The sequence below is a fragment of the Eulemur rufifrons genome, chromosome 10 (assembly GCF_041146395.1).
Source record: "Eulemur rufifrons isolate Redbay chromosome 10, OSU_ERuf_1, whole genome shotgun sequence".
Taxonomy (NCBI): Eukaryota; Metazoa; Chordata; class Mammalia; order Primates; family Lemuridae; genus Eulemur; species Eulemur rufifrons.
Window position 1 is genome coordinate 36523156 of NC_090992.1, and position 13431 is coordinate 36536586.

Genomic DNA, 13431 nt, shown 5'->3' on the forward strand with positions numbered 1-13431 from the left:
ATGTGCAGCCAGGAGCCCCCGTGCAGGGCCAAGGGAAGGGGGGCTTAGCCTCCGCCATGGAACAGGAGGAAACCCCAGGGCTGTCAGGCATTGTCATCTCAGAAAGCGGGTCCCTACAGAGGAGACCCTGTGACCTTCTAGGACTTTCGTGACTTCTCTCAAGGCTGCTGATTTTGTTGCCTCCTCTGTTAGCAGACTTACCTGCCAACTCCATCTCTGGCGGTTAGCACCTGGGCGAAGGGAGGCCCAATGAGCTTGCGGGGAGGGCTGGAGGGGCCAGGACCCTGCTGGGTGCGAAGGTGGGGGCCTCCTGGCAGACCCTGTGACAGGAACCCTCCCTGTCCCTCGGGGTGCTGGCCCAATGGGCTCTGGGCAGGTGGTTACCTCGTGGTGTCGCCCTCGGAGGTCCAGGATATCCCGCTTGGTGACAGACCAGTGGAAGGTCAGGCCGGGCACGGCATTGCCAAAGGAGAAAGGGTTCTGATGGTTGGTGATCCCGGTGACATAGACAGGCATCTGCGGGGAGAAGGGAGGCCCCTTGACCACTGGGTTCCAGTACCAGGAAAGCCAGCAAAAGGCAAAACCAGGTGCTGAGCCAGGCTGCCCAGCCAACTCCAAGGGCCACCACTCACTAGCGTGACCTTGGGCATGAGTCTTACACTTTCTGTGTGTTCACTTGCTCATCTGTGACGTGGAAATGGTCTGACACCACCTTCATGGGACCGTAGCAAACAGCAAATGGATGAACAAGCAGACAGCACGTAGTAGAGTAGGTGCCCTACATGCATGTGCTCCTGTCAGGCGCCCGCAGCTATTCTAGGTGTGGGCAGGTGACAGTCTAGCAGAGAGTAAGCATTGGTGGGTGACTGTGCAAACGTGGAACTCAGGGGATGAATGATGCAATGCATAATAAGAGAAGCTTTGTGCTGGAGAGTGACAGAGGGTGTCTGCCTCACGTGGGGCAGGAAGTGGAGCGAGAGGGGGGCCAGTGAGCAGATGAGGGGGGCGTGAAGTCCTCTTCCTCAAGGAACAGTGTTCATGCTGTAGCTCTTTTGGAACCAGGATTCAGAGCCCAAGATCTCCCAACAGGCTGCTCAGAGAGCATAGGCAGGAGGGGCTTGGGAAGTTCCTGCCTCACCTGGGTCCCTGTCCTCATCCGCGTGATGGGGGCGCGGATCCTCACTGCCTGGAGCAGCACCACCTCCACCTCCACGAGATCCTAGGAAAAGAGCGTGGGGCTCAGGCCTGCTGGGCAAAGGACACCGAGGGGTGCTTTAGGAAGGGACCCCTCCCAGGAAAAGGGGCTAGAAGACACCCTCAGGATGCCCAGCACCACGCTCCTCTGCCCAAGGAGGCCTGGCTTTGCGGGTGGCTCGTCCCATGTGGGCCAGCCACTGCCTCTCCGACACACCCCAGGACCCCCAGCCTGGTTCTCTGAGCCTGCAGACCTATCTATTCCAGCTACTCCAGGTCAGCACTGCAGACTTGGGCCAGGAACGGGGTCTGCTCTTCCCCGGGCTGAGCAGCGCTCACAGGACAGGTCTCCAGACCCTCTCAAACTCACACCCAGCCTGGGGGTCTCTCTGACTGAGCAGGGGACAAGGATGAATGTAGGGGCCTGGCAGAGTCTTCTCAGAGCAGACCTCACACCTCCTTCACTCTCAACTTCAGCGAGTCACTCTGGCTTCTGCACTGCACTGTCTACCCACGTGGAACCCAAGGCTACTAAAACCCCCATGCCCATCTGATGTGTGCTTAGCCATCTTCTGAGCATTGTGATTTGGGCTCGATAAGCATTCATCCCCCTCCTTGCTTCATCCTTCTCATTCCTCAGTCTCCTCCTGCCAGTCTTGGCCCACTCCGTGGCCTTGGGGTACCGATCCTGTGACCTGGATTAGACAGGACTGGAATGGCCACGTGGCTCTCAGGGCAAGACCCAGCCTGCTGGCGTTCCAGAAGACGTCTCAGATGGGGCCGGTGGCACAGCCCCTCCATTTGCCGATGACCACCAGGCCCTTTCCCCAGCACCTCTTCCAACCTGCCAGATGGGGGGCCCAGAAAGGGAGGGGCCCAGCAAAGTCAGACTAGGAGGAGGTGATCGGCCAGGAGGGAAAGGCAGGGCCATGCACCCGTGTGACTGAACTTCTAGCCAGCTGCCCTTTCAGCTGCCTGCTCCAGGATGCCCATCCGAACCCTGCAGGGTCCCCAGGACAGGCTCGTACAGTCCCAGCACTTTCTTTTTGTCTTTACAGAATCCACACACAGGATCAGGGCATCCGCCTCTTGATTCAGAAAGACTGTGTGGCTTAACAGAATACTTGGAGGCAGGCACTAAACACGCTGGAAAAAGGAGTAAATGGACAAACTCCACGTTGGATCAAAGCCAGTCTCCGAGAACAAGGACTGGCTCAGGCCCCACCAGGGCACATGCTCTCCAGCTCCCCCAGGCGCTGTGCTTAGAAGCTCTGAGATCACAGCAGCGCAGGGAATGCTCCCGGGGCCTAATTCTGGAGGAGGCACAGGACGGCTGAGCGCTGGCAGGAACTTGCTCAGTCACATCGCAGGACAGAGTGCTCTGCCTACAGACCAGGTTCCTGGCGTAGCTGTGGGGGGACCCTAGAGCAGCCTTCCCTGCGGTGCTTCTGCAGGTCACTGTGGGAAAGGGAGCATCCAAAGGTCCTCGTTTTGGCTCTGAGCCTTGGCCAGGTGGAAATGATCTCCCACCTCCTTTCTAGAGGATCCAAGTGGACCCTCCTAGAAGGAAGGGAAGTTGTTAGACTCTCCAGATACTGTCACCTGCTTGAAGTCCCACCGAAGGGGCCGGGAGACCCTCCCAAGGAGAAGACTCGCCTGACTCAGCCTGCCACTCCACCGCCAACCAAAAAGAGCGGACAAGAAGCCCCCACCCCACAAAGAGAACTTAACCTCTGACAGAGCAAAAGATGCTAGTGGGCGACTCAGGTTCTTTCTCTCTCCTGGAAATACAAACACGGGTCTGAAGTACTGCTGGGTTTCCAAGGACCCACCCTCACAGAGCACACTTCTGCAGACACGCTGCAACCAAAATGTGCCTCGCGGCCAACCACACACCCCATCCTCTTCCATCAGCACATCCTCAAGCCCTGCTTCGAATGAACCAACAAAAGGACTGAGAGCTCTGGAGCCCAGGGCTCTAGCCAAGTCTCAGAACTGCCACATGGTGGCCAGGGGCCACCGGCTTAGTACCTTAGGCTCCTCTCCTGCAAACAGGGATAGCAGGAAAGTGCACAACGGAGCCACGACAGCTAAAGGAGATGAATATAAGGTGTTCAGAGCAGTGTCTGCCATCATCATACCCTGAATGTCCCTGGATGGAGGCTGGAGATTGTGTCCCCTAGGAGCAGCTGGAAGGGCAGGGAGACTCGGCCTGGAGGAGAGCAACCTCAGGGGTCTGGGTACTCCCACGTCCACAGGGCTGTCCGGACAGGGGCACCAGGCAGGGACTGCAGACCCAGAGGGCAGAACCAGGACCCGTGGAGAGTGCTCTCGGGAGGCAGAGCCCAAACCCAGGAAAGAGGGCTTCATCCCAGTCACAGCCGCCCACACGGAATCCAGCTGCCCTGGGAAGCAGTATGCCCACCGCCAGGGCCCCCCAGGGGAGCATTCGGCCAGCACCAGTTTCCAACGGTGCATCTGTTACCTGAGAGACGATGACCACCTTGCCAGTCTCCACGTCTACTGCCTGCACGAGCCCAGACACGGTGGCGTTGCCAACGGCGAGCCCCCGCACCAGCCCGGCACTGCTCACCAGCGCAACACTCTCATTGCTGATGGAGAAAAGGATGTTGGACTGAGGCTGGGGGCCGCCCTCGGAGGTGACCTGAGGGAGGAGAAGCAGAGGCTTGTCAGTATCTGCTGGGCCGGTAGCCCGTGCCTCTCCCAAGGACAGCGAGGGCACCAATGCCACAGGCTGGCACGTCAGCCTGTGTGATGTCACGCCAGGACAGAGACCATCGAGGTGGGACACCTGGAGCCAGGGCAGCAGGCAGTGGCCTTGCTGGGGCCTGGCCCAGGCTGGTGATGGGGAAGGACGTGTGGCCTCTTGGCTCTCACCTGCATCGTGGCCCCGATAAGCAGCGTCACCTTCCTGGGTATCAACCTGAATGGGGGAAAGACCTGGGACAGGACACACAAGACAGAAAGGACTGTTGTGCTCCAAGTTCACACTGGCCGAGCATAACTCACACTTCACATTTTTCACGAGAGGAAAACATGGTCTACAAACATCACTCCTCTGGGAAGAGTGACTGGCGGGGCCTGCATCCCACCCCATTGGCCGAGGCTCTGCGGTTCTCTGGGGTGTGTTCTGTCTGTAACCATGCTTCATTGCACCAAACGCTAAACCCCACGGAAACAGGACCTTTTATTCATGAGTCATGTCTTTAAGCCGCAGTTCTCGGCTGTGGTCCCTGACTGGCAGCAGCAGCACTGCCTGGGGACGAGTCAGAAATGCAGATCCTCCAGCCCACCCTAGACCTGCAGAGCCAGAGGTGGGTCCCACACTCTGTGTTCTCACGAGTCCTCCAGGAAGCTTGCCATCCACTGGCGTCAGGGTTCCCTGGCTCCTGGGTTGCATCTTTCTCTACATTTCTCCTAATTTCTACTGAAACAATGCCTTAGGGTAGTTCTCTACCTCAGTGCTCTCAAAGTTTGTCAGATGAGAAACAAGGGGCTCCGGGGGCAAAGACAAGCCGGGGCAGAGACCAGGGATGCTAGGGCCCCCGTCCCTGGAGCGGGACAAAGCCCCACCCACTCCCCAGCACTGCCTCGCAAGTCCCCGTTTGGCAGGAGCTTAGAAGCGCTTGTAGGTGGGTGAATGCATGAGTCGGCCAAGACGCTGCTTAGTGTGGGAGGGTTAGTCTCTGTGGGGCTGTGCTATTTATAGGCAGAAATGAATTCCTCATCACCAGGAGAAGAAAGGTGCACATCTGTCTGGAGGCACAAACTGCACCCGCCAGCTGTGGAACACAGATTAGTGGAGCTCGCCAGCCCAGGCCCAGGGAGGATGCAGGCGGCGGCCAGCTTCCTGCCGCTGCTGCTGGACAGACTTGCACATGGAGTCTTGGTGACCTCTGGCTGCTGTGGGGCTCCTGCCCTAACCCAACACCACGAGACAGCCCCACATCACACACTGAGATGGTGCGGGGACCTCAGAGCTCCCTGCATCTGGGCACTGCCTACCCCGGGAGTTTCCCTGATGTGCCTCTGCTCGCACGGAGCCCGTGACAGGTGCCACAACCTCCAGGTGCCTCCAAGTGCCAAGTTCTAAGGCTCAGAACCAACGGTGGAAGAGTTCTTCCACTCATGAGCCCTAATCCGACTGAAGCTGCTGCCTAGTCACTGCTTTCTGGGAACAGCTCCTGTTTGTCCCCTTGCCACATGACAAGGCACGCCCCTTCTCTGAGCCACACGGTCCCCCCATGTCATAGAGGAAAGGCAAGTCTCTCAGTCCCACCGATCTAACTGTGCTGCCTCCTGGATCCCTGCACCGGCGACGGCTGCCTTGCATCAGGGCACAGATTTTAGCAACAGCCTCTCCGTGGTACGTTCTTAGACTGTCGCTGAAATTCCCAGCCTGTCACAATAAAGACACCCCTCTCCCCCACCAGTGGGCTGATCCCAGTGGTGTAAGAAGGAACAGTTTTACTTCAATCTGTTGTGGGGCTGAGCTGATTCTCTGGCGGGCTTTATCAGTCACACTTGCGGTCAGACTGGTCTGGCCAATCGCCACGCCGTGGACGAGGAACGTGGCAGTGTAGTTGTCGGGGGCTTCGTCAAGGGCCCTGAAACAGAGAGAGTGGCTGGGACTTCTCCTTCCAGACAGACCCATAGGAGAGGCTGCAGCTGTCCCCAAGATGCCCTCGTCTGACTCCTGGGAGGACTCACACCAACGTGACGATCTGGGAGGCTGCTTGGAGCTTCAGGTCCATGAACGGGAAGTACTTGGCCAGGAAAGGCTTCTTGTAAAAGTCCAGCACGCGGATGTGTGCCTTCACTGTCTTCCCAATCTCCACCTACACAGTGGGGGATGCGGGCTCAGAGGGGCCTCTGAAGACCAATCCCACCACCTCTGGTCCCCCACAGCTTCCTGAGATAGCACCACCAGCCTCAACCCCACAGGCCTGGGACTATGGACTATGAGCTAATCAACAAATGAAAGTTAAGCACTCACTGTATACAGGGGGGTTGGGGATTCCTAGCGGCATAAATCTCACTCCCTACTCTTAAAGAACTAACTAACAACCTTATCAGGGAGATGAGGCACGGTTTAGAACAGTAGCAGGTAAACAGTAGGAGTTCAATAAATGCACAGTGACTGAATAGCTCCCACCTGGCCATGTACAGTACAGTAAGAACTTTAGGAAACGAGAGTCAGGGATACTTAGTGAGGAAACAGAAATCTAGTCAGTAAATTAGCAGTGGAAATAAGATTACAGGAGCCCATCTGAGGTCAGGGCAGAGAATGTCAGTGTTTTAGGTAGTCTAAGCCACCTGAATATTCCACTCTCAATTACTAACCTTCTTTCCACTCAGGAAAATAGGGACTTAACAGCAACCCTCTGGAAGCCTAGTTTCAGTTCCCTTGGATATTTAGAGAAATAAAAATTCCTTATTTATATGAAAGAAAAACCTAGATCTGTGGTTGATTCATCTTTGCAATGGCACTCAGCATTAGTGAGCTTTACTCATTTGCCACTGAAACTCCAGAGAATCTAAACCACGTATTCTGGAGAGAAAATTCATGCTCAGCAAGGTGTGTGCCTGGCTGGTTAGTAACCTACCCAAGCTAGAGGCCATGGAGTCCCAAGTCAAGGCTATTCTAGACACAACTTCAAGCAGGATTTAGTGCCCGGCCTCATGGAGAAATGTCGAGTGGGATGAAGAAATACATCACCAGTGATCACTCTGCATCATGCGCACAGGACGAAGGAGATAAGAGACAGCACTGTGAACCCACGGGGTGGAGGGACACAGAAACCAGGAGAAAAACCAAAGGCCACGAGGAAGACACCTCCCGCAGCCATGTCATGCTCCTAGTTTCTAGGAATCAGCAGAGAAGGACCCACGTCACGAAGCTTCCACTGACCTTGTCAACCACGCGGACGTACAGCTCCTGGATGTCCGAGACGTAAACCACGGCCTTTGCCGGGGCCAGGAAGGCAAGGCACAAGTCGTGGATCATGACGGTCGCTGTGCCCGGCAGCAAAGGGTGAACCTGCGAGGTCAGAGGGGCTGGGTCACGTGGGCTGCAGGGCCCCATCTCTGCTCCCAGAACCTTGGGCAGCTCTTCACCCCCCGCAGCAGACTGTCACCCCACGACGCCATGGCCCGGGCCCTACCGGGCCAACACGTGAAGTAGTGGACAAGGGAAGTCCCAAACAGTGCCCTGTCCACCTTTCCTCATGAGCCCAGCTGCCAGCCGGGGGATGGGCCTGGGATGCAAAACGTTAGTGCAGGAACGGGTCACAGAGGGCTGTCACCTCAACTTTGCACATTCTACAAAGAGAAGAAGGTGGAAGCTGTTTGGAGGGGCCAGTCGGCAGCCTTGGGGCACAGTCACTGGGAGGCAGAGTGAGGATTCAAACCCAGGAAGCCACGTCCCATGCTGGCCACCCACTGCCACAGCCCTGGTGATAGAAGAGCACCCTGTGTCAGGGGCCGGCAGAATACGAGGCGGCCGCTTTCCAACAGCAGCTCTTACTTCGAAATCCGCATGGAATGCACAGAATCACGGAAACTGGGAACAGACCCAGAGGTCACCCCAGGCAAGCTCTCCGAGTCTCGTTCATCTCCACAGCCCCAGCTTTGTGTGAAGCAGTGAGCTCCCAAGAGGTTGGGAGTGAATGAACACACCCGAGCCAGTGTTTTCTAGGCTTTCCACTGCAAAGACACCCCCCTTTTAATCCTTTTCTCTCCACCCACTTTCTAGGATCCACCTTCAAAAGAATCTCTCCCCCTGACAAGCCGCATCATCAGCATCCTCTCCTGCTGCAGGTGACAGGCATTCACACGTGTGACGTCTGTCTGTTTAGGGTGCACTTGCCGCACTTGTCACGCTGCTCAGGTGTGTGTGCCACCTGGGTGGGCTGTGAAGCTGGGCACAGGGTGAGCCCTGCAGGCTGCCTCCTGCCTCCACCTTCATGGGCTGTGTTTACAGCAAGCACTTCAGTGTCTACAGAGCTAGAATTTCAGTATCAATAATGGATTAAAAAAACAGGTTTCTGACCCAGAGGAGGCATCCAAATGTGATCACATCACACCCAGGTTCAAACCCTTTGATGGATGCCCAGGGCTCCAAGAATGAGCCCAAACCCTTTGCACACCCTATAAAGCCTGGCCTGGCCCCTGCCTCTACTGCAGTCTCCGCAAACACCACACCTCCCACCACCCTCAGGCTCCAGCCACACTGGCCTCTCTCATCCTCAAAGCCAGCTAGTGCCCACCTGCTCGCCTCAGGGCCTCACAGTCCACCCTAAAGACTTGGGACTCTTCTTCCCCCGGCGTTCTTCCCCAGGAAGGTCTGCCCCATCACCTGCGCTCACTTCCCTGGCTGGGACCACTGGGGCAGTCCATGTGGACCACAGCTCAGCGCACCCGCCCCCCCCACCCCGGGCTGTCCGCAGCCCTACAGAAGCCTCGGGACTGAGCCTAGTGTCTGGCCAGACGAGCCCCCATGTGTGTGTCATGGTTAGCTCCACAGTCCCACTCTGAGTGGTTCTACACAAAGTACAGGAACCTGGCGCATCTGTCTGCTTGGCTTCACGGAGAGTGAAACCAGTTGATTTGGAAATTCTGAAAAACGCTTGCAAACCTCATATACCCTCATTGCTGATTCTTCTCTAACCCTTTCAATGTACAGCTGGGGAAACTGAGGCTGAGATAACAACATGGGAACACAGCCTGGAAGGGGCAGAGTGGGAATGGAACCAGGTGCCCTAACTCCCAGTTTAGGGTCCTCGTCAGACACCCTCCACCTCCCGGGGACGGGGCTTGATGCCTCTCCTGGCCAGCATGGAATTGTGGGCAGGGCCCACGTGGTCTCAGCCATCACCACGAGAGCCTGGTGTCAAACACGGGCTGAGGGGTGGGGTCTGGGGGCCGTCAGGTCTCTGGTTTTGCCAGGACCAATTCACTCTGGCTTATTACATTTCCCACAAATTGAAAAATCAGAGAGAGAAATGAGAGTCTTTTCTGAGAACACGATTGGAGGTTCTGACCTGACACTTCTGCAAAAGTCACTGCTGTCAGGAGCCAGCACGTCCGTCACACTGCGAAGAAGTCACAGGGTACACCCCCTGCAGAGGAACCCACGTAGGGCAACGCAGGGGAGGGTGTTTTTTTTTTTTTTTTTTATCTTTTACTGTTTTTCCTCTCCTTCAAAAAGACCATTTTGCACATTTTAAACAAAGACATAAAATGACGGTGAGGAAATCAATTCCTCTTCCACTCGATTTCCCAGAGGACGGACATCCAGTTGCCTTCTAGGTGACAGCAGTGGTGACGGCGCCAAGCTGCCTTCTCAGAGCCGCGTGGCCTGGCCTGCCCCCCAGGCTGGCACGCACCAGCTCACTCTGCCCCACGATGCTGCCGTGGCGAGCACTCAGCAGCCACTCTGGAGAGTCGGGGACGGCGGGGGCTTGGCCACTTGCTGGCGGCAAAGCAGAGACCTGCACCCAGTCCCACCTCCAGACGGCACGCGCCCCTCCCCTCGCACCACACTGCTTCTCCGAGCGTCTGGGACCCGCTTGCTTCCCGGCTGACACGCGGGACAACGTCTGTGGGCAAAGGAGGTGGGAGCAATGCGTGCCCAGAACAGAGTCTAATTTCTGAGCGTTGAAGGTGGCACCTGAGCATGTCAGCAAACACTGAGCCAAGGGGAAAGTCCTGTCATCGATTCGGAGATGACAAACACATTACTGCTCATTAAGACGCTGTAAGTGGAGCCAGAGGCAGCTTTGCCCACGTGGGGACTGCAAACGAGACGTCCACCGGCGCTCGCCAGGCCCCGAGGTTCTGCTGCGTCATCTCGCCCCCCAGCTTCCTGGGGCCCCATCACACTTCAGACTTATCCCCTGACAGGTGCTGAGTGTAGAGGAGTAGGGACCCTATAAATATTTCTGACTGTCACCAGAGACATCAGCTCCATTTCCTGCAGCGTGCCCATCAATGCCCTGTGATGCGCCAGGCCGTGCCATGCGCGAGCGTGGGGGTCTGTGCCCCCAGTGACCTGCCCTCACAGCCTGCAGGGGATGACCCGAGCTCACATGAAAATCACAAGCACCGAGAAGGGTGGTGGCATGAGCGCTGGAGGAGACTTCCTGCAGGGACGCCGGCCAGCCCTGGGACCTGCCCACAGGCGAAGGCTCGGGACGTGGACCACCATCCCCAGGTCAGTCTCAGGGGAGAGCAGGACACACCTGACTTCAAGCCCTGCAGCCGTCACCCACCACCCGCCTCGCTCCTGCCACGCCTCCACAGGAGCACAACTGCACCACGACCAGCGGCACTTCGAGGGACCCAGGAGACGGAGAGACACACACGGCCGCGGCTCACAAGAGCAGGGCCTGTCTGCCTCATTCCCCACTCAACCTCCAGCACCCGGCACAGCGCCTGGCACGGCACGGGCACTCGGACGCCGCGGAGTGAACGCGTCCACGAGAAGCCTCAAGTGCTCTGCGCACAGCAGTCTCCTTCCCCTGCTCTGATAATCACGCGGGATCCACTCGGAGGACTTATTTTGAAATGTAAAGAATTGCTGAGAAGAAACCAACTCTGAGTTTAAATCAGGCAAACACTCCCATGTGCAAGCCAGCCGAAAACGAAATAAAGGCCCCTCCAGAGCATTTTGGGGCTGTGTGGGCAGAATCCATCGCAGCCCTGCACAGCCTGTGGCGCCTTGTGTGGGCATAAAAGCCTCCACGGGAGCTCTGTTGTGTGGGCCCCAGGGTGTCTTCCGGAGGGCTCGGGAGCCGACACACACCCACGGGCCTTTCGTGCATCGCGAATGTGGATCGACAGTAAGAAAGAAACCTTTTCTATGAGCTAATTGAAGAAGCATTGTGGGCTTTCCTGTCTCTGTGATTCAGGAAAATGAGAATGCGGCTAATTAGCAACTGGAAAATGCCAAAGAAATGTGCAGACTTCCTTCAGAAGCAACCATCCACTAGGAGCTGCTAGGACCTGTCACACACCGTCAGCACTGCGCAGAAAATTCCTCCCACAGGTCACGGACGAGGTCGAAGGAACCAGGGCCCAATTTCCACTGGGAGTTCCAACAGTCTTTGGCATAAGCCAGACATGAAAGGGAAGCGGAAACCCCAGGGGTCAGTCAGGGTGCTGGGGAAAAAGCAATTCTCAGGGGGCCTGCCACACAGGACGCTGCTTGCCATAGAGCCAGGCCTGTCCTGGGGTCCTGCCAGCAATGGGGCATTCTGTCCCACAAACAAGAGCCCGGTAAGGGATGAGACACAGCCAGACCAGGGGCCAGTCCACAACCCAGGGAGAGAATGCTACCGCTCTGCGTGACCATCTGTACATAGAACTGCAGGGAGGTAATCCTAGAATCACAGCATTTTAGGATTGAACAGGGGCTCAATGGTCTCCTGGGGAAACTTGACTCTGATGCTGGAATCCCACTGTGAGTCTTTCAGATAAGTATCCCAGCTTCTGCTTGAATACCTCCAGAGACAGGGTGGTCACTACCGACAGAGGCAGCTAGTCCATCGCTGACTCCTAAGAGCTCTTGGCCTGGGATGGAAGGTCTCTCTCGCCACAGGCCCACCCTCAGGGCTTACGCACAACACGGGGTGCCAGGTAAACGTGCACAACAGGATGTCACGGACACTGGGCCTGCGTTTCCTAACTTGGAACTCCCCGCTTCTTGATACCTGGGAAGTCATTTCTAATTTCTAGAAGTAAAGCAAAACCAGGCACATGTCCAGCAGCCAGAATTCCTGAAGGTGTGAGGCTTTCACTCCGAGGTGCAGGGTCTGACAGGGTCTGTGCAGGGTCTCACGCGGGGGAGCGTGGCGGGATGCCCTCTCTTCTGTGGAGGACGAGGAAGCTCGGGCGAGTGCTCACTCCCAGGGCGCGGGGAGTGCCTTCTCTTGCTCTGGTCTACAGCGACCAGCCCAAGCAGTCCTGCCAGCTGAGAGCTGCCGCTGAGAGGAACAGGAGCGTCCCGACTTCCTCACCCTCCTGAGGGACTGAGCTGGGAGGAAGCACCCTCTCCACAAGACGGCGGAGACCGAGGCTGAACGCTGAGGAAGGTTAAAGAAACAAAACCAACAAACCACCCAAGAAAATAAGCAGAAAGAAACCTAAATTAACCAAAAGTTTAAAAAAGGAGAGGGTTTCACACAAAAACGGAGATTTCTGTTTTCTATGGAAAAGTCAGAAGCTCTTGTCTTACAAGGCCCCATTCTGACACGTCAAGTCTCAGCTAGAGGTTCCAGTTCTGGCAAGACAGTGTTGAGGCGGTCCATAGAGCCACACCCCACGCCCCAGCAAAACCGGTGGAAATTAGGAAAAACACACACAGCCATTTAAAATCTCTGCAATGATTTTAAGAGCATACAGTGAATGAAGAAACATTTACTCAAGAAAATCTGCTACAACTGGAGAGGAGCTACGAGCGTCTGCGGTATCTGAAATACGCCCCACACGCTCCCTGCAGCCGCTCCAGACTGGCCCGTCCAAGATGGCAAGGCTGTCCCTCACTCCCCAGCTCCCAGCCTGGGGATTTTCTTCCCAGGAGAGGCAGGATGTCAGATTTTCTCATCCTGCCCCCAGCTACCTGTCCCTGAGGCTGAGTCCCAGGCAAGTGCGGCTGAGAGTTGGGGGCTCCCTTCCTTCTTCCTCCCAGCCCCCACTCGTGGGATGGAGGCGCTACCTTGGGTGCCGCACCAGTGACAATACGTGGCTGGCGGGGTGGGGATCCACGCGAGGAGCGGCCAGCCAGGGAATACTGGGGCTGCCGTCCCCACTCACCAAGTGCTCAGCTCCTGAAGTGCAGGTGTCACCCAGAGAGAAGCACACCATTGCCGCCTGCCCCAGTGCCATAGTTCTGGCTCAAAGTTTTGGCCTGGGAAGGAAGCAGTCTTCAAACAGAAAGCTGTGACTGCCTCCCTCCCCGCAGGAACTGACTTCATTCGCACCCGAGTCTGGAGAAGTTCCAGCCTGAGAGCACTATCAAAGCCAGTGGGGGCGGCCCTGAAAGGCAACCCGGAGGGGCGGAACAGCCATGGGACACAGGCTGCACTGGAGCCCGGCAAGTTTTCCAGGAAGAAATGGAAAAACAGACAGATTGGAAGAGCCCTCCTGCGGTCAAAACAAACCTTAAACGCCTTTGGGAACCATCCTTCAGAGGATCCTGAGGTGACTGGACCAGGC

The 13431-nt window shown here is 56.7% G+C and overlaps 1 protein-coding gene across 1 annotated transcript in view; it reads right to left on the minus strand.

Annotated features, from left to right (window-relative positions):
- LOC138392982 (nuclear pore membrane glycoprotein 210) overlaps positions 1–13431 on the minus strand; it is a 108210-nt gene that overhangs the window by 19797 nt on the left and 74982 nt on the right. Inside the window, exons 21-27 of the mRNA XM_069483980.1 lie at positions 7127–7255; positions 5926–6053; positions 5687–5822; positions 4093–4155; positions 3680–3859; positions 1139–1219; positions 385–516 (exon numbers count right to left, since the gene is read on the minus strand). Coding sequence (XP_069340081.1) covers positions 385–516; positions 1139–1219; positions 3680–3859; positions 4093–4155; positions 5687–5822; positions 5926–6053; positions 7127–7255 — 849 coding nt within the window. The remainder of the gene's footprint in view (positions 1–384; positions 517–1138; positions 1220–3679; positions 3860–4092; positions 4156–5686; positions 5823–5925; positions 6054–7126; positions 7256–13431) is intronic.